This window comes from Hemiscyllium ocellatum (assembly GCF_020745735.1).
Source record: "Hemiscyllium ocellatum isolate sHemOce1 chromosome 27 unlocalized genomic scaffold, sHemOce1.pat.X.cur. SUPER_27_unloc_4, whole genome shotgun sequence".
Taxonomy (NCBI): domain Eukaryota; kingdom Metazoa; phylum Chordata; class Chondrichthyes; order Orectolobiformes; family Hemiscylliidae; genus Hemiscyllium; species Hemiscyllium ocellatum.
The window spans coordinates 2,165,079-2,187,505 of NW_026867509.1; the positions used below are offsets into that span (position 1 = coordinate 2,165,079).

The 22,427-nt window shown below is 40.2% G+C and overlaps 1 protein-coding gene across 1 annotated transcript; it reads right to left on the bottom strand.

The window, feature by feature from the left end:
• Positions 1-4,371: 4,371 nt before the first annotated feature.
• Positions 4,372-22,158, bottom strand: LOC132808262 (uncharacterized). The gene is made up of 6 exons (XM_060822078.1): positions 21,990-22,158; positions 21,518-21,621; positions 19,459-19,546; positions 10,399-10,690; positions 9,575-9,642; positions 4,372-4,739 (listed from the first exon to the last, which is right to left on the bottom strand). Exons 1-6 carry the CDS (start codon positions 22,156-22,158, stop codon positions 4,372-4,374), a joined length of 1,089 nt encoding a protein of 362 aa, XP_060678061.1.
• Positions 22,159-22,427: the final 269 nt, after the last annotated feature.

Genomic DNA, 22,427 nt, shown 5'->3' on the forward strand with positions numbered 1-22,427 from the left:
GTGGCATCAGTTTGAATCCCTCCATCTTGCACCAGCCTCCAAGCCATCTGTTCCTTTTAGTTATCTAGTTATTCTCACTCTGGCTTGCATGTGACACGAGTAGCATTTCCTGGATGACTACTTTTGAAGTCCTACATTTAACTTTCATACGTAACTCCCTAAATTCAGCTCATTGGACAACATTCCGATTTTTGCCTGTGTTGTTGGTGCCTATATGTATCATGACAGCTGCAAGTTCACTCTCTCCCCAGCTCCACGTCCCCCCACCCAACTCCGCGAGGCCTCAGAATGTCCTTTAGCCGCTTGGAAGCTTCCTTGACGCCTACATCACGGAGGCAGCATACGATCCTGAACTTTCTTTTGTGGAGGCAGAAGCATCTCCCTGTTCCACTAACAAGTTCCTCCCCAATCACTCCAGCTCTGACAGGTTTTATCCTCCCTCCTGTGCAAAATGACCAGCCATCTTACCATAACCCTGACTGCTGCAATTTTTTCTTGGTGAACCATCTCTCCCACCAGTGTCGAAAACTGAATACTTGTTCTGAAGGGAGATGACTGCAGACGACCCCTGCACTGCCTTCGTGCTCTTCCTCTGCCTGTTGTTATAGCCTAGGTCAGACCCCCTCAACATATTTTGAGAAGGTAATCTGGAACGTAGCGTTTCCTTATCTTAAGGCAGATGTGAGGTGATGTTCCGGGTGTGATGCAGCTGACTGATCCACATGGCTTGAAGCAAAACAGAATTCATTTAAACGCTACAGTTGAAACACAAACAATAGGAAATAGAATTTAGTAGATCTTAACTTTTGGAAACTTAAATGACCGACACAGAAAATTAGCCAAGGAGCTGTTCCATTTCCTATAACATCTAAAAAACACACATCACGGCAAAAGTTAATTTCATGCACAGAGCCTTACAGGAGAAGAGATTTCAAAAGGAAAATCAGTCAAGCATCATCTCCTGAAGCATTGAACATTATTCACTGCCTCAGCTTCTGCTGTTATACCGAAAACCAGCAGCTTCTGACTGATACAACAATAGGAAACTTATAAAATCTTGAACTAGGAGAACAGAACACTCTCCTGCTTTTGTTACACTAGGATATTTCCCAATATTTCTGTATCTCTGACCATTTTTAAAAATAATCTATGGACAAAATAACTTTTTAAAGAGACAGCTTTGCCACACTTTTGATCACTCTTCCTAAGTGTTTTTTAATCTATAGTGTCACCAAGTTACTAAACGTGCTAACCATAGCTTTTTCCATCTCGCTGAAGCTCCAAAGTGAGTCCACCCGCATCTACCGAGCTATCAAAGTGTCAGACAGGGGCTGCATCTGGGCACACATCCTGCACATGAAGGAATCAGGGATATGGGAACTGTCCTTGAATTACCAAATTGCACTGGAGGCGCATAGGATCTCCTACCATGATTTAACGCTGAAGTTAACAACAGGAGCAAAGTTAAGCAAAAGGAAATAAGTAACTTTCATGTCATTTCGTAAAACAGGAAAAGTTAGCGTCGGTGTACAGGAAACAAAATGTAATCATGCAGTGAGAAATACAAATGAGTTTCGACTCATCAAAGAAAACAGAAGCATCAGCGACAGAAAAGGCAGTTGTGATAGTAACTTGTGATGGCGAGTTAATAACTGTTTGTAGAGGTGCCTGTTGTACTTAACGAGGAGTCTGAGAGCCTGGTTTATGTCTGATCTGTGCTGAAGTAATCAGTATTCATGCAGTAAGTAATCAGGGTTACTTCGATATTTTCAGCTTGAGCAGTCAGAAGCTGATTGTATTCCCAGAAGAGCTGGACGCTTCAGTGAATAATTCTGAGTTGCTACTTTTTGTGAAATCTCTCTTGATGTTGTTCCCTCTTGTATTGGAGAAGTACATGAAAAAAAAACTGTCTTTGAATTGACCTCTTTGCCAAGAGGTGTGTTGAGAATACAATGTAATAAATCAGAACTTAATGTAACAAAATAGAATAGAATAGCATATTCGTTATTGTAACATGCAATCCTTTGCAAGAATTTAGTGAAAATGTTTTTAACCATCTGCCTTCTGAAGGCGACATCTTAAGTACAAGTACCTTGGTAGAAATCTTGCATACAACAGAGGTATACAAGTAGTTGCATTACTTTACAGAGTTTAAAACTAAGATCGAAAAAAGAACATATTTAAAGGTTTGACATTACAGCAAGATAAGACATTATAAATACACATGACATCGTTGCACCTCAGCATAGCGCATCCACGTTGATTCTAATCTACCAGCCGTCTATACTCCACTGCAAGCCTCCAGTCCGCTCCATTCTGGCACTCAGTTGCTCCAAGGTAAGTTCAAGTATTGCTTTCCCCATGCCAGTCTCGGTCCAGATCTCGCTAATACTCACGTGACCGAGGCGACCTCCCGTGCTGCTCTAGGTCTCACAGCTCACGTGATGATCAGAGACTTGCATCCCTGCGCTGCTCCAGGGATTCTGTGTCGTTGCTACCTACAACGATAATTTAGAGCTTGCAAACCAGATTCTCTGTCAGGCCTCGTTGCTCTGGTACTTGTGACGCATGCCTGCTGCTGCAAAACGATTCGGTTTTGGGGTTCAAGGGAGAACAAGAAAAAAAGAGAGAAAACTAACCGAAGGAAAGAGAAAGAATAGGCGGGGTAGAAGAGCTCCAGCAGGAATGCTTTTCTCGAATGCCGTCTTTCCAGGGAACTGTTATGGTAGTTACTGTGTTCGAACAATTAGTTAGGAAATTGTACTTTATGTATTAAGCGGTTATGTTTTTCACTCGTTAAGTTATTCTAAATAATGTTTTCTTTTGTTTGCATTTTAACTTCATGACATAAATTAGTTGTGTTTTGTTTAATGTTGTGTTATTTCATCAGTCTCATCATATCTGGAACAATGAGTTCGCATCTATTTTTACAATAAGAAAATGTTAGGGTCTTGGCACCCTTCTTAAGATATTTTTACGTGCTCTCCTCTCGTCCATAAGAACTGTAACACCGGGAATGAAGAGCTGATATTATAAAAAAAATTCAAATTCCGCGTGTGTTCAAAGAGGCAGGATTAGAAATTCCTTATTTAGTGGATTGGTGAAGAATAAAGAACGACCAATCCATCAGTTCAATAACAGCACAGCTCGAGAAGAAATATTTTTGTTACCGAATCACATCAGACCTCATTGACAGTCGATTGCATGGAGTTCGTGGAGGTGATGTCAATTTTAGAAAAATTACAAGGGGGAGAACGGAAGAGAAGAGCACAATGCCTTGGTGAAACTGGTTTGCTGTGGTTAGAGCGGTGAACCTTTATTGTAGAGTACAAAGTTCTGTCATTCTCCAGTTGACAGTTGATTCGCCCACCCCTGTCCTGAGCATTGTACATAATGTAAAACTCGTGGAGTTTCGTGGAGCACCGGACAGAATCAGGAAAATTTTTTTCGGGAATTTAAGTTTTCCAGGACGTAGAAGTTGCACATGCTAGTGAGTAACAGTAAAACCACAACAGAACCTGCACAAACAGAATCTAACTGACAGTTGAGTCTTCTGAGCAGTTTATCATGATGGTGTAAAACCTCAAACTAACCAAAGTTATTTTATTCAAGGAATAAAATATGACAAAATAAAATTAACTTCTAAATTCAAATTAAGGTGAAGTGGAAAAATCTACTCCCTTGAAGGAAGAATACACCTTCCATGACAATTAAAGTAATAAAAGGAAATGGTTAGTTGTTGATGATGGAAACTCAGCTGAACTGAATCTATCGTTTTCATCTGATTTTTCTGTGAACATTAAGAAACACAGTTTATGCATTCACATAAAATCTTGCTAGAAAGTACTTGTCTAACTGGGAGTTATTTCTCTCCAAAAATGTAAATACAAATTTAAAATCAAATATTCATGCATTTGCCATGTTGTTATTATCACTGCTATCTAGAGCAGTGTTACCCGGACTCTTTCTGCTTCTCCAGAACTCCACAAATTTGAAAAAAAATCTGTAAGTGTTCATTGAATCTGCTTTCTCTATTCTCTCCCTGCGTAGAAGAGAACAAACCATCTTCCCCAAGTACCAGTTTTCTAAGACAAGTATTGAAAAATGTAGAAAGTAATATCTAAAATTAATTTTCAGGAAATCACAAACTCATTCATAAAATTATAATCTTTCCATTCTGTACGATGGATTACCACACAATGAATGAAGTTTCTATGCTGCAGTCCGAGATTTCAAGTTTCCCATATCCCTCAACTGCAAACCACTTCATTTGTTTGTACAGCTGTCTCTGTTCTCTGTATTGCTGTTGCTGCAATCGTCAGGACGTTCAGGTTTTTGTACAGCTCTGTCTGTGTTCTGTGTCACTGTGTCCTAATCGTTAGTCTGGTTACGTTTTTGTACAGTTCTCTCCGTCATTTGGATCATAGTGTATGCTGAGCGCCGACTCAGTGCACAGTAATACACAGCAGAGTCACTTTGTTGTATTGTGGCGATATATAAACGAGTAATTTTCGCTGCAGAGTCAATATCAGCAGAAATTCTTCCTCCAGCTGCATTTTTGTTATTCTGCTGTCCTGAAGTGTATCTCTGAAGCAGGTATTCCAGAGCCTGTCCTGGGGCATGACGGTACCAGTAAACTGTGTACTGACAGAATCCTGAATATTTACAGCTTAAAGTAATGGTGTCAACTGCAACTGAGGTTTTGACAGTAGGGCTGTGAGACACCAGGGACGGGGAATCTGGAGAACATATTAAGAAAAATGGTTTTAGAGCACTGGTTGTGCTGGAAACCTGGAAATCGTGCAAACATTTCTGTCATTAAGAGATTTTTTCTTAATTTAACACAGCTTTGACACGGTCTTCATCATAATTAACAAATTAATATCCAGATGCTGCAATTTCTTGCTGTTGGCAGAGTGCGTTGTTATTACCAGATTCAAACATCAGAATGCATGATAAGAATTCAGAATTAAGACTAAATTTCAAACGGAGTTTGCAAATGAACTGCAACAGGGAAGGATCCCAGGAGAACGGGCAAAAACTACAGAATGGGAGGAATTGGTTTTATTTGAAGAATCTACACATGCACTACCGATACTGTGTTGTCTGCTTCAATCGATTTTATTAAAAATCTTCTTCTGTATTTCTGTTAAATGTACATCTGGGAAAAAAAATAGTTCATGCTCCTCTTCACTCAGATGTTCACTCTGCAGATTTACATAACAGACAATTACCCCCGCCATGTTACATCTTTATGGTCAGTAAGATCCAACAGAACGTCATAAAACTCATCAGCAGTTATTGACCTAGATGAACGGTAAGTATCTGTAGGCCACAGTATTCGGGAAGATAATTAAGAACAGTACTGGCACAGCAGAAGATCATTCGGTCTGACGTGCACATACTGTGTCTCTGAATGAGGAATTCAACGACTACCACTTCCCACTCTCTGCCAGCGGCTGACACACACTTCCTTCTTAGATAATTATGCAATTTCCTCTAGAACACCTTGGCCAAGTTTGCCTTTCTTGCAGTCTCAGGAATTACATTATACATCACAAACATTGAAATTAAATTCATTTTGCTTAAGTCGTCATTGATTCTTTTATCTATTCAATGTGTTTGTTTCAGTTCTGGAGCTTTCCACCAATTGGAGCAGTTTGACACTATCTGCTCTGTTCACACTGTTCATGAATTTGATTAACTTCATTAAGTATGGAGGAAGCGAATGGTTTTGGGCCCATACTAAAACTGTTCGACAGGACTTCCCTGGTATGGAGGATTTTACCTGTGAAAAATGTTTGGGTAGAATGGGTTTGTTGTCACAGGAACGCAGGAGATTGCAGGGCGATCTGACAGACGCCTGTAAGATTGTGAATTGCATGAAGAGGATGGAAAGTATGAGTTTTTTTTTCCCAGGGTGGAGGGATGAATTCCACGGCGAAACAGGTTCAAGGTGCGAGGCGGGAGATCATAGAAGAGGTACGCGATCCAAGTTTTTCACACAAAGAGAGGGGAGTGGCCAGAAGGCGTTGCAAAAGGAGACGATGTAAGCAGGCACAGTAGCAGATTTCAACAAGTACCTGGACGAATACACTGAAAGGAAGGGAATGAAAAGATACAGATCATGTGTGGAGAAAGTTGTGGTATGGAAGGGAAAATGTGTCAATGGAAACTCAGAGAAATGAAGGCCCTGATCTTGTGCTGTATTGTTCTTTGTTCTCGATTTTTTTTCACACTTCACATCTTGAAGAAAAGTAGACAGAACATCTTCAATCCATCTCCAGCTCCAAAGTCCTTGTACCATGAAATAATTCATGTACATGTTTCTGCATGCTCTCTCCTGCCTTCCCATCCGTCCAAAATGACGTTTCCCACTAACTAATACAATGTTCTCGTCGATTTCAAAGCGTGTTCTTCAGATTTAACAGTCTATTTGCTTTTGGACTGAATGCCCCTCTTAGTACAGCTTATGAGACTGATTGCATTATTTTGCAATTTATCACGACAGTTTCATTATTTTATGCCTGTATGTCAACGTTCTGCAACATTCCATAACCACACTGTAGCACCAGGCTAACTTTGGAACTATTCGTCTTTCCATATACCAGGGAACTAATCTCGCTTGATTTCACTTCTCTGATAATTGCTTCAAATAATTTCATTTCAAAATCTATAACTCTCATTTTGTGACATTGGCTTGCTGTTTCCCATCCTGTGAATTGGTCCCAAAGTCGCACAATTGACATTTGGGTTCAGGCATTGCCACTTACACAGTAGATTTTCTGTCACTGAGAACTAGATTATCAGGATATCTGACAATTTCAAGTGCTTCACTCCATTGATGAACAGTTCTACACGATTACTGGCAAGGTGTTCTCTGAAATTTGCATCACATGGAGACATCAGATCAAGAATAGTCCATTCAGGGCAATTGACTGCATCTGTTTTTGTGCATTCCAAATGCCTTCTCCCTCCCGAACTGTAACTAACACGTTTCTAACTGATTCCCGTTTCCTTCCATTCCCTTCCAGTTTTCTTTCTCTATTTTGCAATGACGCCATCACCATAATGAACCATTCGTTCCAACCACTCCACTTGTCAGCCAGCTTCATATTCTGAACTGTCTCAGTTCAAATAAATTCCCCTGAATATATCTATCTATTGTCTTGGCGCTTCATGTATTGTAAGGCGCTTTCGCATTGAGTGATATACAATTGGACCAATCTCCACATGCATTTGGTTTCGCTATATGGTTAATGTAACACAACCCCCTTTAATACTATCGATAACTGTGAACCAGGGTTTGCAATTGAAGTTCAGCATCATAGATTCAAAGAGATGTGTAGCATGGAAACAGACCGATCAGACCAAGTCGTCCATGAAGACCAGGAATCTTCAATTAATCTAGTCCCATTTGCCAGCATTTATCCCACATCCCACGTCAGCCTTCCTATTCAAATGCCTATCCTGTTGACTTTCAAATGTTGCAATTGTAACTGTGTCTGTTCCTTGCTGTGGCAGTTCATTCCAAAAGCACTCCACACTCAACATGAGAAAGTTAACGTTTATGTCCGATATAAATCTCCCACCTCGCATGAAAGCGATGCTCTCTAATTTTCGACTTCCTCACGCAGTGGAAAAGGTATTGACTATTCACTTTATCTATTCTGTTCATCATTTTGTAAACTTCTGTCATGTCACAACACAGATTCTGAATCTCTAGGGAGAAAAAAAACTCAGTGCATTATGTGTCCGCTTTTGCCTCAAACTCTCGGAACATACGTGCAAATATCTTCTGATTCCCTTTTAAGTTTCACAATATCTTTCTTATAGCAGGGATACCAGAATTGAACGCAGTATACGAATGGCCTATCCAATGTCCTGTTCAGGTGCAACGTGACCGTCCTACGTGCTATATTTAATGCACTGACAAAGAATGGGAACCTTCGGAAACTCCTTTTTCACTATACTGTCTACCTGCTACTCCAATTACGAAGAAACTGCATTACACCTCTTTATTTGTCAAGGCTCACTAGGTCCTTACCACTAAATGTAGATGTCTGCCCTTATTTGCCCTAAAAAAAGGTTGCATCTCATTTTTCATCGATTCGAAACACTGTTTGCCATTCCACAATCCATCAACCATCTGACCAAGATCCAGTTGTATTCTGAGGTAACTTATTTTGTCTACTATATCACCAACTTTGGCGTCACTTGGAATCTTATTAACTAGACTTCCGTTATTCAAATTCAAAAATCAGTTCACCCAGCACCGATCCTTGTGACACACCGCTGGTCACAGTCCCACAGATCTCAGAGCAACACTGCACCACCACCCTCTGATCGAAAAATAGATCCGCTTACTGTGAAAGGAAGAAGCAAAACGAAACACAAGGCCTTAGCAACCCACTGATATTAAAGGTTACTTCGCCTCTGCATTTAGACTGACTCAACAGACAGTGGATAGTTATGTCTCTTGTTTCCACGACTGTTAAATTAACGAGTTCAGTTGTATAAGAGGGTTGTTCAAGGGTGGCATGAAATCAACCTGGAAAAAAATGTCGTTATTAAAGAAGGACTTTGGAGACGTCTACAGTGACAAATCGGGCAACATCTTAAAACCAGACATCACTTGGAGGGGTCCTTGAGTGCGAAAGTCAGAAAAGACCATGAATTATCAGATTGAAACGAGCCAGTTTATCAAAATCAGTCATTATCTAGATTCGAGTCAAACTGTTAAATACTGCGTTGATTGTCTGCTTTCTATTAATTGAAAAGTTGAACACAAAGGGAAAGTTGCATTCGTTTCTAATTTGGTTGTTCGTGCTTTGCCAGGAAATTCGAGATCCCAGTCGAAAAGAGCCACCATCAGCATTTCAAATATTAACATTTACGATGGGTGGGTGCCTGAAGTTATTCGTTTCTTTCTAAGGGAGGCAAGGGATGAAATTAATGCGAATATTTAGGCAACAGAAAGAAACATCAGAAAGGATAAAATTAAATTCAGTCACTGACTGCCCAATTGTAAAATTCTGCCAGGACTAAATCTAGGAAATCTGTAGCCTGCTCTAACATGTTCTCGGCTTTGTGCCACTCCAGGTCTCAGACAAATCATTGTACAACAAGGTGCTCTTTCCTGATTCCTCATTCCCATTGCCAGGATCAGACAAAAATCCTTTGCACATAAGACAGCTACTTTGTTCGCAGTAACATCCAATTCAACATGTGGGCTTGGGGCTTAGCAGTTTGATAACCTGAATCCATTTATAACAATTAACATTGAGAGTGAGAGACTGGGATTATGCTTGCATTATCTTATGTCCTTTTTTTTTAATAAGAATGATACAGATCAGGTCAACCAAACCTATTGTCTCTTGTCTCGGGTTTTACTCTCAGCCCTGACTCATACTGCTAATTCTGCTCTCAGATCTAAAATTGCAATGAAAACTTACCTTAGAAAAATGTTTATTTTAAATGAAGTTATGTTGAGGGAATATAGATCACAAGAATACAACTACAGTAAGTAGTTTCCTGCACAGTGTTGAACACGGTCTGTTTTGAATTCACTTACCAGCTGTGACAGTCACCATTGTCCCGGATCCATCCACTGCTTCGTCGGAGTACCACAGTGACAAGGTTCTCGGTCACACCTTTGCAAAAAAACTACTGATACACCAATCTCTGGGGTAAAAATCATCACTCGGTTCTACCTCATTATCGAGTTGCTTTGAGTCAGTACACTCAATTCCAATTTGGATATAATACGTCAGTTCAAGTTGTCCTTGAGGAAATTCGAAAATCTCAGAGACAAGGCACAATAACCTGAACTGGAGATTAGCTCTTCTCAAAAATTGAGTGCAATTCAAAAGATCCAGAATAGAAGTCAGAAAGTACAATAAAACCAAACCAGGACGCCAATTTCTTCTAATGCATACGGAGCGACGTGCCACAGAACATTGATTGTAATTGGACATGATATTTGTTTAGGTCTCATTCACCGTGTAATCCCAGTAGTCACACAATGTTTCTAGTCAGCATCAAATCTCTCGGTATGAATCAGAAGCGAATTTTTTTTGTTTTAAAAGCGGCTGCAGGTCCCAGCATCAGAATTGGATCCCATCTGTTATTAGTGACGCTTAAGAGGGATCAGTCATTCCCAACACGGATTAATTAACAGCGATCAAACAAAAGACATCACTAACGAACGTTTTCAGCATTAACAAAACTCAAAATGATAACAGCGACAACCTAGTTTTGGTATAAACCGGACTGTGGAGTTGGTGGTCAGAGATGGAGACGTGGGGAGTTCAAGGCTAAAGGGCTTCGGAATTTCATTTACATCTGTGATAACATGCGGAGAGTTTTTTGGTATGGTGGGAGGCCGGGTCAAATCACTGTGTGCTATCTCTATACCAGGCTTTACAATAATATGTGGCAGTGTCTTTAACATTCACATCCTGAACCTGCAGCGAAAATGTCTTTTCTGCTGTGTTCGTCCTCACAACAAACCGTCCTCCTGACAAGATCCGCTCTCGTTTTGCTCCAGTCTCTGTTTGTTTGAAGAACTCCCCCCGCTCTAAAGGACGTGCAAAGAAGCCACCGTAGAAAACGCAGTCGATGCTGAAAGACTGGCACTCTTTCTTGATGTCCGCTGGTGGGGACTGTACCACTGACTGACAAAAGGATTCTGGAAATTAAACGGAGAGATATTAGTCCGCACAAAGGAACTGAACCAGAGGCAATGCCGATTTTTTTTTCATGGATTCGGGAAGCTTTGTACTAATTGTGCACCATGTTGGATTGTTGGATCCGTACTAACCGAGTGTATAGGTACACAGTAAAAGGACAAGTATAGCTCCCATCGTGCTGCTGCCTGGTGTAGCAGATGTTTCATGCAGTCTGGAAGCTGACTGCTCCTCTGGGAGAAGGCAGCTCAGAGCTGGACTAAAATGAAGCAGAATGATCAAGTTAACATGCAGATGCAGCTGTTCTTGATCCGGATGTGAAATCATTGCCAACGTTACACTGACGTACAGGGGGTGGGGTTGGAAACTGTTGTGTGAGTAGAGGCTGCATCTACGTCCACCCAGAGAGCTGAGCGGGAAAGTTGGTCATCTGGTTTCATTTGTGCTTTTCTTTGAGCTTGAAATGTTGGTCCAGGGACTCGCGATATATTTCACAATCTGGAAACCCCACTCGCTACATTCCATTACTAACACGGAGTCATTAGTATTCCCCTGAACTGATTGGCATGATTTTGGTACAATATATAATCAGGAGGAGAGCGCCTTGGACTCAGTCAATCCGTATCTGTCTGACCTCTGAGTCTTAGGTTCACATGTGAGATAACTCAGTCGAATTGTCAACATCATGAAACACTGTTTGGAAACATCTTCAAGTATTCATTTTATGAAGGGTTTCATATCAATGTACAATTTGACAGTTGGATTCATCAATTCAAGCCTGTCGTGACGTTTAAAAAGTCCAAGATTTATCTGAATCCTCCGCAATCCCATCGACTGACAATTAAGATCCATGCTTTTTCAAAAGCAAAAATGTATTTAAATTTGCCTCAAAATATTCATATACCTGCTGTAGTGCCTGTAGAGAAAGAGAGTTCCAAAACCTCACAGACCTCTGCGAGGAAATAAATCATCTTTATCTGTGCAGTAAATGATTGAATCCTCATCATTCACCTGGGATTCCGATTTCAAGATTCGCCGAGAGAATAGAACATTCTTTATATACTTGACTTGTGAAAACCTCCCAAGGTCTTATATTTGCGAGTGAAATGGACTCTTTCTCTTCTGGCCTCCAATGAACAAGTCTCAACTGTTCATGCTGACTTCGCAAGTCAACCATTCGAGACATTGCTTCAGTAAAATTTCGGTGTACTGCTTTCAATACATTCTCACTCTTCTGAACTAAAGAGTTCAGTACAGTGCATAGAATGACAGTTGCGTTCACACAAATAAATGTGAATCTGAAGCAGAACTTTCTGAATAAGTTTCTGTTCAGAATAGAATGTGAGAAAGTGTTCCCACTCCTAAAATATTCGATAGCCAGCAGACACAGATTTAACAGTACGTGGGCCACTAGCCCCAGAGAACAGTATGAACCAATAGCCCCGAAGCGGCAAATGGGCCACGATCTCTGGAACTGCGTAAGGTTTGTCGGTTTTGAAGCAGGGGAACAGAACAGTACGTGGAAGCAGTCCTACAGGAGCACGCCAGCAACCAGCCACAGAGCACTGTATGGGCAGTGAGTCACAGGCAGACACTGGTACGGAGGAAGCAGTCCATGAATTACTCTGGAACAGTTCAATGCCGATATGTAATGAACTGTGGCTTAGAGCAGAGCGAGGATTGCTGGTGGATGGTGGACTGAGATCTGGTGCGTTAGGTCCAACCACATACAGAGACACTGTGGTGAGCTGTTGTGACATAATGTCTACTTATATTTTTAAACGTGTTCTTCAACTTGGTATAATAATGCAATTACTTGTATTTGACTGTTGTATTAAAGATTTGTACTGAAAACGTGTACCTCTAATATTTCGTCATAGGAAGACAGCCATTGCAAATGATTTTCACTGTACTCTTGCAATGTGCACGTGACAATAAAATGATATTCTAATCTTGTAATATTCCGGAAGAAGCATTGCAAAAAAGGATGACATAAGCTCTTTTTCACACAATGAGCCATATGTTTATGGATGAAAAGCCTAGAAGAGGCTACAGACAGTTTTAATTCAGATACTAGAGAGGGCATTGGATATTAACATAGAACATAGAAAAATACAGCGCAGTACAGACCCTTCGACCCTCGATGTTGCGCCGACCCAAGCCAACTTAACCTCCACTAGCCCATTATCCTCCATATGCCTATCCAATGCCCGTTTAAATGCCCATAAAGAGGGAGAGTCCACTACTGTTACTGGCAGGACATTCCATGGACTCACGACTCGCTGAGTAAAGAATCTACCCCTAACATCTGCGCTACACCTACCTCCCCTTAATTTAAAGCTATGCCCCCTCGTAATAGCTGACTCCATACATGGAAAAAGGTTCTCATGGTCAACCCTATCTAAACCCCTAATCATCTTGTACACCTCTGTCAAGTCACTCTTAAACCTTCTTTTCTCCAATGAAAACAGCCCCAAGTGCCTCAGCCTTTCCTCATATGATCTTCCTACCATACCAGACAACATTTTGATAAACCTCCTCTGCACCCGGTTCCAATGCCTCCACATCCTTCCTATGGTATGGCGACCAAAACTGCACGTAATACTCCAGATGCGGCCGCACCAGAAACTTATACAACTGCAACATGACCTCAGGACTCCGGAACTCAATTCCTCTACCAATAAAAGCCATATGCCTTCTTCACAGCACTATTTACCTGAATGGCAACTTTCAGAGATCTGTGTACATGGACACCAAGATCCCTCTGCTCATCCACACTACCAAGTATCCGACCATTAGCCCAGTGCTCCACCTTCTTGTTCCTCTTACCAAAGTGAATCACTTCACATTTCCCTACATTGAACTCCATTTGCCACCTTTCTGCCCAGCTCTACAGCTTATCTATATCCCGCTGTAACCTGCCACATCATTCGTCACTGTCAACAACTCCACCGACTTTTGTATCATCCGCAAACTTGCTCACCCAACCTTCTAGCCCCTCCTCCAGGTCATTTATGAAAATGACAAACAGGAATGATCCCAAAACAGATCCTTGCCGAAAACCGCTAGTAACTGCACTCAAAGATGAACCTTTACCATCAACTACTACCCTCTGTCTTCTTCCAGCCAGCCAATTCCTGATTCAAACCTCTAACGCACCCTCAATGCCCTACCTCCGTATTTGTTTGCAGTAGCCTTTCTTTTGTATATCAGAAAAGTGCGCAGGTTATGTGCGAAAGTTTCATGAGTTTGACACTAAGCTGTTGAATAGCCGTCTCTGGTCGAGTAACAAAACATGAATCTATTGCTCTATGAGATCCATTGGACAAAAATGAAAATATTCTATCAATTTTCCTAATTATTTCCTGCACGTCATTCCTAATCTGCCATTCTTCATGGACTGTGACACCCTTCTGCATCTCAGAGCTCTGCAACTCTTGCCATTTAGATAATGTACTTCTTTTTTATTCTTTCTACCCTATCGGACAACTTCAAATATTTATGTACATTGATTTGTTTTTTTTTAGATCTTTCTGCAATTGCTGAACCTACCTGCATTCGTCTTGTCCTTTGTTTTGATGTTAATCAGCTTACTCGGCATCTTTTTCTTGAGAGTCACTTATGTCACATTTTCTCTATACTCAGATCCAGGTGACATTTACCTCACTGAACTGAATTTCAGTAATCCGGACTGCATTGTTCTGCAGGTATCACGGTGGCTCAGTGGTTAGCATTGCCGCCAGGGACTCGGTTCGATACTAATCTCAATTGACTGTCAATGTGGAGTGTGCATATTTTCCCCGTATTTGCATGGATTTTCTCTGTGCGCTGCAGTTTCCTCCCACAATCCAAACATGTGAAGGTTTGGCGAATTGGCAATGATAAATTGCCCATTGGTCAAGGGGTAATTATAAGGTAATCAGGTTGGTGAATCTGTCTGGGTGGGTTACTTTGCTGAGAGTCGTTGTGGGCCTGTTTCCACACTGTCGTGATTCTCTGTGTGAAGGCGATAGCTATGCTTCAAGATGTTCAATATTCACAGGTACTCACAGACAATCTTAGCATTGGGTTATGCAAAAAAAACTTGCCAATCTGTCGATGCCAATCTGCAGAACATTATATCTGAATGCGACTATTCAGAATAGATCTGCATGCTAAACTTTCATTGATAGTTGGATTGTTTAAAACAGGAGTTAAGCACACTCTTGTGTAAACAATGACTGAGCAATTAGATGCTATTGCAGAAGGCCATTTTGCAGTCTTCTGTTAATCTTCATATTATCGCTTCTTTAATCTTTGGCACAAGACAGCACAAGTTTAAATTTTGATCCGATCTCGACATTAAAGGCCACCGTTTTAAATCCAACAATGAAACTGATATGTCAGCAGCTTAAATTCAAATTCTCAGCAACAACTGTTGCCTTTTTTGTGGAAAATACTTTATCTTTGTATTAAACTATAAACTTTGTTTGTTCTCTGGCCTCCAGACACTTGCATTGGCTCTAATAGCTAGAACACATCATTTGACAGACAATGGTAAATTGTTACCAAATTATTTAGGTTTTAAATAGATGTAACCACAAAGTTACTCACTAAAATCTAGGATTCTAACGTATAGTTATAAATAATATGTTGTTGTGTTACTCATATAACTTGAATAATCATTACTCTATTTAATTCTCAAATCCAACTTTGTCAAATCCCATGAAGGAAAAACATGATATTCCTCCAAATCAAAAACTTCATTCGAGCAGCAGCTGCAATTATTTGTCACCTGAAACAAATGTAATTAGTTCAAATCATCAAACCAACTAATAGCCTCGCTGCAGCCTGGTATTATGAATAATAGAGAACATTTTAGGACATTGCACAGCACACTCAGAGCCTTTGTTAAAAATGCACAGAACACCAGCATTTGTGGGATTTGCCATTTATTTTCCTATCCAAGGAGCTAACGGAATGCCAGGTAAAGTACTGTCGAGAGTTTGCAGGTGAGAGGATCATTGTTTGGTTCTAGAAATGCTGCAATTTTACCTGAAGCACATCTGTATGTTCTAGTTTAACATGATTTTTTTTCTTTACGTTCCATGGCATGAATTCAGTTTCACATCATCACTGTCCAATGTAAGGATATTAATTCGCCAATTGAGTTTATTTTTGGTATGAATGTTATAAATGCACTCCTTTAAACGCGGAATTTCTTCTTGTTAAGAAGAAAGTACTTTATCAAAGTGTTTTCTCAGCTTCGACTTAATGCTATCTTCTTGTGACTTTTGCCATTTGAATGTTTGAACGGTGTCGCTGATTTTACGAGAATAGGACGAAATATATGTACTTCTACCGTTTACGCGGACAGAGACATATTGAATAAATTATGACACTGTTGTCGTAATTTCATGACTATTTAAAGGCCGTCACTGACAATGCAGGTGAATTACTGACGTAATATTATCATTGTTATTATTATGCAAACTTAACTAGAATGTGACATAGCCACTGTCCTGTGGTGAATTGGCATAATGTCCCTACAGTTTAGATTACCTACAGTGTGGGAAGCAGCCCTTCGTCCCAACAAGTCCAAACCGACCCTCCGAAGAGTAAACCACCCGGACACACTTCCCTCTGACTCATGCACTTAACAGTGTGCGTAATTTTTCATAACAACCATCTATGTCCGAATTCCAAACGGACCTTATTTTTCAGGTTTCAATTAAAGTCAGTTGTATTTTATTCAACAGGAACATGGATACCTGCTTCAGTTTATGAGTTCCTGCATCAAGCTATTTATGTATACTCAACCCAGATTAAATTCAGATTAGTGATTAATTGAACACTTCTGGAAATGCTCAACATTGCAAATGAAGTGTGATATTTACTGACAAATAGTATACAGTCATATGACGATGTACTTTCGCTGGGGCCCACATCAATCTAAACCTTTATAGTATGCTGTCTGTTACACTACTGCCTGTACTACTGTATTTATTCTGAACTTTATCTATCATCATGCGTTTTAAACTCCGAATTGTACACTTAACCGTATAAATATATCACTTGCCTTCTCTTCCTATAACTCTGCACCTATTATGTCTTCATTAAAGGGGAATTCATGCCTGACAAATTTAAAGAAATTCGTGGACGGCATGGAGGTAGGAAAAATAAAACAAAATGAGGAGATATAATGTAATTGTAATTTCGGACGACGTTTGATAAGGTCCCACATTTTAATGAAACAAGAGACTACATCGTTGCAGTGATCTGATAGTGAATAGATAACTGGATAACTAACAGAAGACCAGATGTTGAGCAAGTACTTTCCTTAGTTTTGTTATTTGCTGATGGCATCATTAAATGATGTAGTCAGTGAGCATGGAAAGGAATCCCTAAAAACTAAAATGGCACCCCACAGAAAAACAAGCCAAGAGGAGCCCTAATAACAGTGCTACTGTGCAATAGCACAGATTCGTCAGCAGGTTGTAACACTGCATTATTTTAGTTGGAATAGTAAGCATCAGGCAGAGAGGTTTTGACACTATAATTCATTCAACCTCCAGTCTAAGCATATGTCATTACGTGCAGAGTTGAACACCCAAGCATAGACATATTGATGTGGACATACACACACGAAATAGAAAAGCGAAGAGGAACTACCAGAAACAAGTCTCCAAGTTTTCTCTTGGTGTATAAACAGTTCAGGACTGATGTATGGAATCATGCCAGCTTATTGTATTTTGTCAGTACAGGGAAGATCGACCGAAGGATCAGTTCCCATGCTGGCCAACGAAGACATTATAAATGCAGAGCACAGCCAAAGGCCAGAAAAGTGGTATTTTCACGTGGACGTTGGGGGCAGGAATAAGGTGTAAAATTAATACTACTGCACCTATATTTACAAATGATGGGATTACCTTCTCAGCCATTGTGATAGAGGACGAAATTGTTTCACCAAAAGAGTTCAAAATTTAGAAAAGGCTATACTTGGATAGACTATTGAAACTTAAATTTGACAAGACACTGGGATTGAACGAGATACATTGAAAGACATTGAAGGAAATCATGGCATAAATTGTCGGGGCGCTGGTAGTATTCTTTCAGTCTTCCATGGCTTCGAGGCACATCAGCAGCCTCGACACGCTGACTTTGTTTCTCTCTCCACAGATGGTGTTAGACCTCCTCAGCCACTTCAGTATGCTCTGTTTTCATTTCAGAAGAATTGTTTAATTTATCGATTTGAAAGCGCCCTCTGATAGACACTGACTGGAATTCTCAGTGCAGGGTTTTTGACAGGGTTCTCAATATTTCTGCAGATGTGTGGGCTCCCTGGCACAAAGATGTATAGATATGAAAAACTGGAGGCCGGAAATATTGAAAGCAATGGGTTTGTTTACATTCATTAAAGTTTCAGCGCACCTTCCTGTTAAAACTGGAGACTTGTCTCATCTTCTCGTGTTATATAGTTCCAGTAAATATTTCAGACCTACATGGTGATACCTGATTTACAAAGACATGTTTGTAGTGGATTAGGTTGTCAAATAACGGAAGCCCAGATTTATGATATCTCATTCTGAATAGTTAATTTAAATTGATCTTGTGACATTGAATCCGTGCAATTCGGTGCTGTAATACAGTTACGGCATGTTTCAAAAGGCAAGTAATAAATAAAATACCTGCTACGTGCAATACGTCTTTTGTAACAAATTCACCAGGCAACGACGCAATTGTCTTCATTAAGGATGATAGGGAACACGTGTCTGTTTCCGTGTTCTGGCTTGGGGTAAACGCTCCTGCTTAATTTAAAGCCAACGACACAGAAAAGATTTATCCCGTGTAGTAATCTGTAAACTATCGAGTGGCCAAGAACTATTTAAAGTTAAAATTAACAAGTTTATTTCTTATAGAATAACAGAGAAAAATTAACTCGTCACTATTTACAATTTCCTTCTCTGACCTATTGTTTACTTTCCCTTCTATAATATTAGTCCAATAAAACTCCCAACGATGACTTGCAAAATAGCACTTCTTATCTCAAAACTAGGCAGCTGTAGGTTCTTCTTTATGAGCCTTGCTGTGCTTTCTTTATTCCTTGTTAGGAATTCCTGCGTCAAAGATTACTAATTGAAAAGGTATTTTTAAGGTTTTTACTTTTTCACGCAGTCTGTTACATGCTAGGACTTGGCAATTGTCCTCACAACCGTTCAATGTTCCTCTGATCATATTCCTCAGAGTATTGGATTGTCTCATTGGCCTTTAAGATTGTCACTATACTTAATTCAAATCTGATTGGAATTTGGCTTTTTTTTTGCGGAGTATAATTTAACCTGATTGGCCAAATTCGAGTTTGTTTTTGTCTCCAGGCAACACGATAATCAAGTCGTTCAACTAAGTGTTACATACATTTGTGCCTCATTGAGGAGACTTGGTCTTATATCGATAAATCTGCTGCTTTTAACTATTTTAAAGTACACCCACATCTTCATAATACCTCTTCCCTTAAGAATAAAATGAACCATCAAAATAAAAAGACGGCTTCAGGTTTTTTACCTTCAGAATACATTACCCTAACATGCCGATAACGTTCATATAATGATACCTTAATTTGTTCCCTATACCTATACACGTACACAAAACATTGAACAAAGATAAATCTCATCTTAACTCTATCTGTTCAATCCACGATTAAAAGTCCTTAATTATATTCTTCTGACGCGACATCTCCAATTTTTAAAGTAAAAGTCCATAACATAAGACTCCAATGACATCATATTCTTACCTTCAAAACGTTCTAAGAATGTAATCGGATTGTGGTCAATGTACACAATCGTCTCCGACACATTGTTCGTGACATGTACATTAAAATGCTGTAAGGACAGTACCAAATTCAAAAGTTCCTTTTCGATTTTGGAGCATTTCCTCTGGCGGATGTTGATCTTCTTCAAAAATGAAACAATCCCGTCCTCATTTTCCCGTGGAGTACAGCTTCAACTCCAGTGTCACTAGCATCAATGGCGACTTTGTTTTGAACAGTGTGGTCGAGCTAAAACTGGTTTGGTGGTTAATATCAATTTGAAATGATCGAATTTCTTCTGGCATGATTCTGTCCACCGAAACTTTGCGTTCTTCTTCAGGAAATGCGTTAGCAGTACATTTATACTGCTAAAGTTTGGAACAAACTTCGAATAGTATCTGCTGAGTCTGAAGAATCGAAGTGCCTCTTTCTTCAAGGGTAGTAGTGAAAATTCCTCGATAGCCTTCTTGTTGCGTTCCATGGGGTCAGCTTTCCATTACCAATGTTATGTCCCAAGAACGTCACCTCTGTTTTCTTTCATATTCCGTTTAATTTAGGTTATTCACCAGGTTTGTTTCTGGTAGTTGTTCAAAGAGCTCTGCCGACTGTACCATGTAATGGTTCCAGTTCACTACATCGTCCAAATCGACTGCACAGTTTGTTAACCCAGCCACAACACTTCATGGGTCTTTGGAATGTGTCGGGTGCGTTCTTCATTCAAAAGAGCATCACTTGAAATTGATATAGCCCATTTGAGTTTACAAAAGCAGAAATTTCTTCAGCCAACTCTGATAAATGTACCTGCCAGTAACCAGGCATTAAGTCCAACTGTGTGATGTAACTGGCTTGTCAAAATTTCTCGATACAGTCCTGCAATCTAGGAATTGGATATGAATCCGATTTTGTAACAGCACTGAACTTCCAATAATCCATGCAGAGTCTTTGAGTCCCTTCGGCTTGGGAACTAAGATGATCAGCAAACTCCACTCGCTCTGGCTTGGTTCGAAGATGTTCTCGTCGAGCATGGCCTCCACCTCCACTGGATCTGTCTGACTTTGAGAGATTAAGACGACAGGGGTGTTGTTGTATTGGAGTAGTATTCCCAACGTCTGCTTTACGTACAATAGCATTAGTCCTCCTCATCTGATTCTTACACATATCCTTATAATGTAGTGGTGATCTTTCAAATCCATTCTATGTTCCTGAGACAGAGAGATAACTAATCAATCCCACTTCTCAAGGACTGCGTCATTTTTGAAAGTCTTTTGAGCCACATCAAAATCCATGTCGTCTGAATTTGATTTCTCATTCCGCGGGGCAGTAACTAACACCTGTTTCTTCAGTTCACTCTCTCTCATGTAATACAGTTTCAAGTTTTCATATGACCTTTTTTCCTATCTGGCATCTTTACTGAATAGTTCAAATGACTCAACTTTTTCTCAATTTGATACGGACGACTAAACCTGGCTTTGAAAGGATCTGCCACCATTGGTAACAGTACTGACACATTATCCCCTTGGGAAAATTTCCGAGTGTCAAAGCTTTAATCTGCCACGTGCTCCGTTGTGCACTGTGCCATCTTTAGATGCTGTTCAACTAATCTACCTACGTGATTTAAACTCTCCCTCACATCCGATACATAATCTAATTGTGAGATCTCCGACTTTGGACCTGTCAATTGTTTCCTTAATTAATTTCAAATGGCCTCTCACTTCATGACCGAATCTTTCGTACCCCAGGTGACCTGCAACAGGTAGTTCTTGTGCTCCCTGTAACATTTCCTGTCTGTATGCTACCGGCAACACAATCTGGTGCACCTCGGCCAATTTGTCCTCTGCACTAACCTGCCGTGGTCTCCATTTATGTCTGAGGATTCCATCTTTCAAATAATAACCCTGTATAATATTCTCTGCCTCCTTTTCAGGGTACGCATTCACATAGGTATCTTTTATCATCTTGTCTTGCTGTTGCAATCTCTTTGCCTTTCAGAACTAAACACCTCCGTCTGACCTTCTGCCTGTTCAGGTTTTCCCTGCAACATTACCTCCAACCGGCGATCCACTAAATGAACCTCAACTCCTTCGTGTTTTTCTTTATTTTTCACTTCGTGCTGTGAGTTTTGATAGTGATCTCTGTTTACCACACAATCTGGGAAAATACCAAGATATTTCGGGTTTTAAGTCTTCAGTCTCTTGGTCTTCTTGGGCTTCTCCACAACAAAGGCTAACACTCCCACCTTAGATCTTGCCAAGTCATTCCCAAGAACAAACTTACTTATTGAAACTGACATTCTTTCAATTGCTCCCACTGCAACTTCCCCAGTCTCCAACCTGGGCTTACACAATGGAATGCGAAATTTCTGTCCATCTATCACACAAATGATCACATTCTCGGGTAACAAATTAGATAGAGTGCGTATGTGCTCATCCCTTATAATCAGCGACTGGTTAGATCCTGTATCTCTCAAAATTAATCTTCTTCTCCTTCTTCCCCTGTTCTTTCTGATTAAACTTTACCCGCAGAGGCGACTTCTTTGTCGATATAAGGTATTAACTCCATACTCAGCCCCTGTCTAGGTTGTGCACTCTCGTGCACCTGCTCGGCTCTTCTTGGGGTATCCTTTACTACCTTCACCAATGACACTGGCTTAGATTCTTTCACCACATCTTTTCCCACAGTGCCCATTATTACTGCCCTGTGTTGTTTCTTTACATATCCCGCTTTAGTACAGTGGAACCATCTGAGGCCTTTCGCCTCCTTTCCATACTCTTCGGCATTTTTTTTATCCTGTGCTAAAATCTTACTAGTTCTCTCTTCTCTTGGTTAAGTAGTCAAGGCTATCTGCTTCTCCCAACTTCTATCCCTCACAGGACGAAATTCAGCTGAAGGCTTGTCTTATGCATCAGCATATATTCGTCTAATAATTCCTGCCTTTCTCACTTTCTATCTTTCTG

Bases quoted from the DNA above. Each gene is read 5' to 3' on its own strand.
- LOC132808262 (XM_060822078.1), bottom strand. From the start codon at position 22,158: ATGGGCACTGTGGGAAAAGATGTGGTGAAAGAATCTAAGCCAGTGTCA. The intron at 21,622-21,989 runs GTAAAGTTTAAT...GTATTTTCCCAG, and splicing joins CAAAGAAGTCGCCTCTGCGG to ATTGTGTGGTAAACAGAGAT. The intron at 19,547-21,517 runs GTAATGTTGCAG...CTGTCCTTACAG, and splicing joins TAGTGGATCGCCGGTTGGAG to CATTTTAATGTACATGTCAC.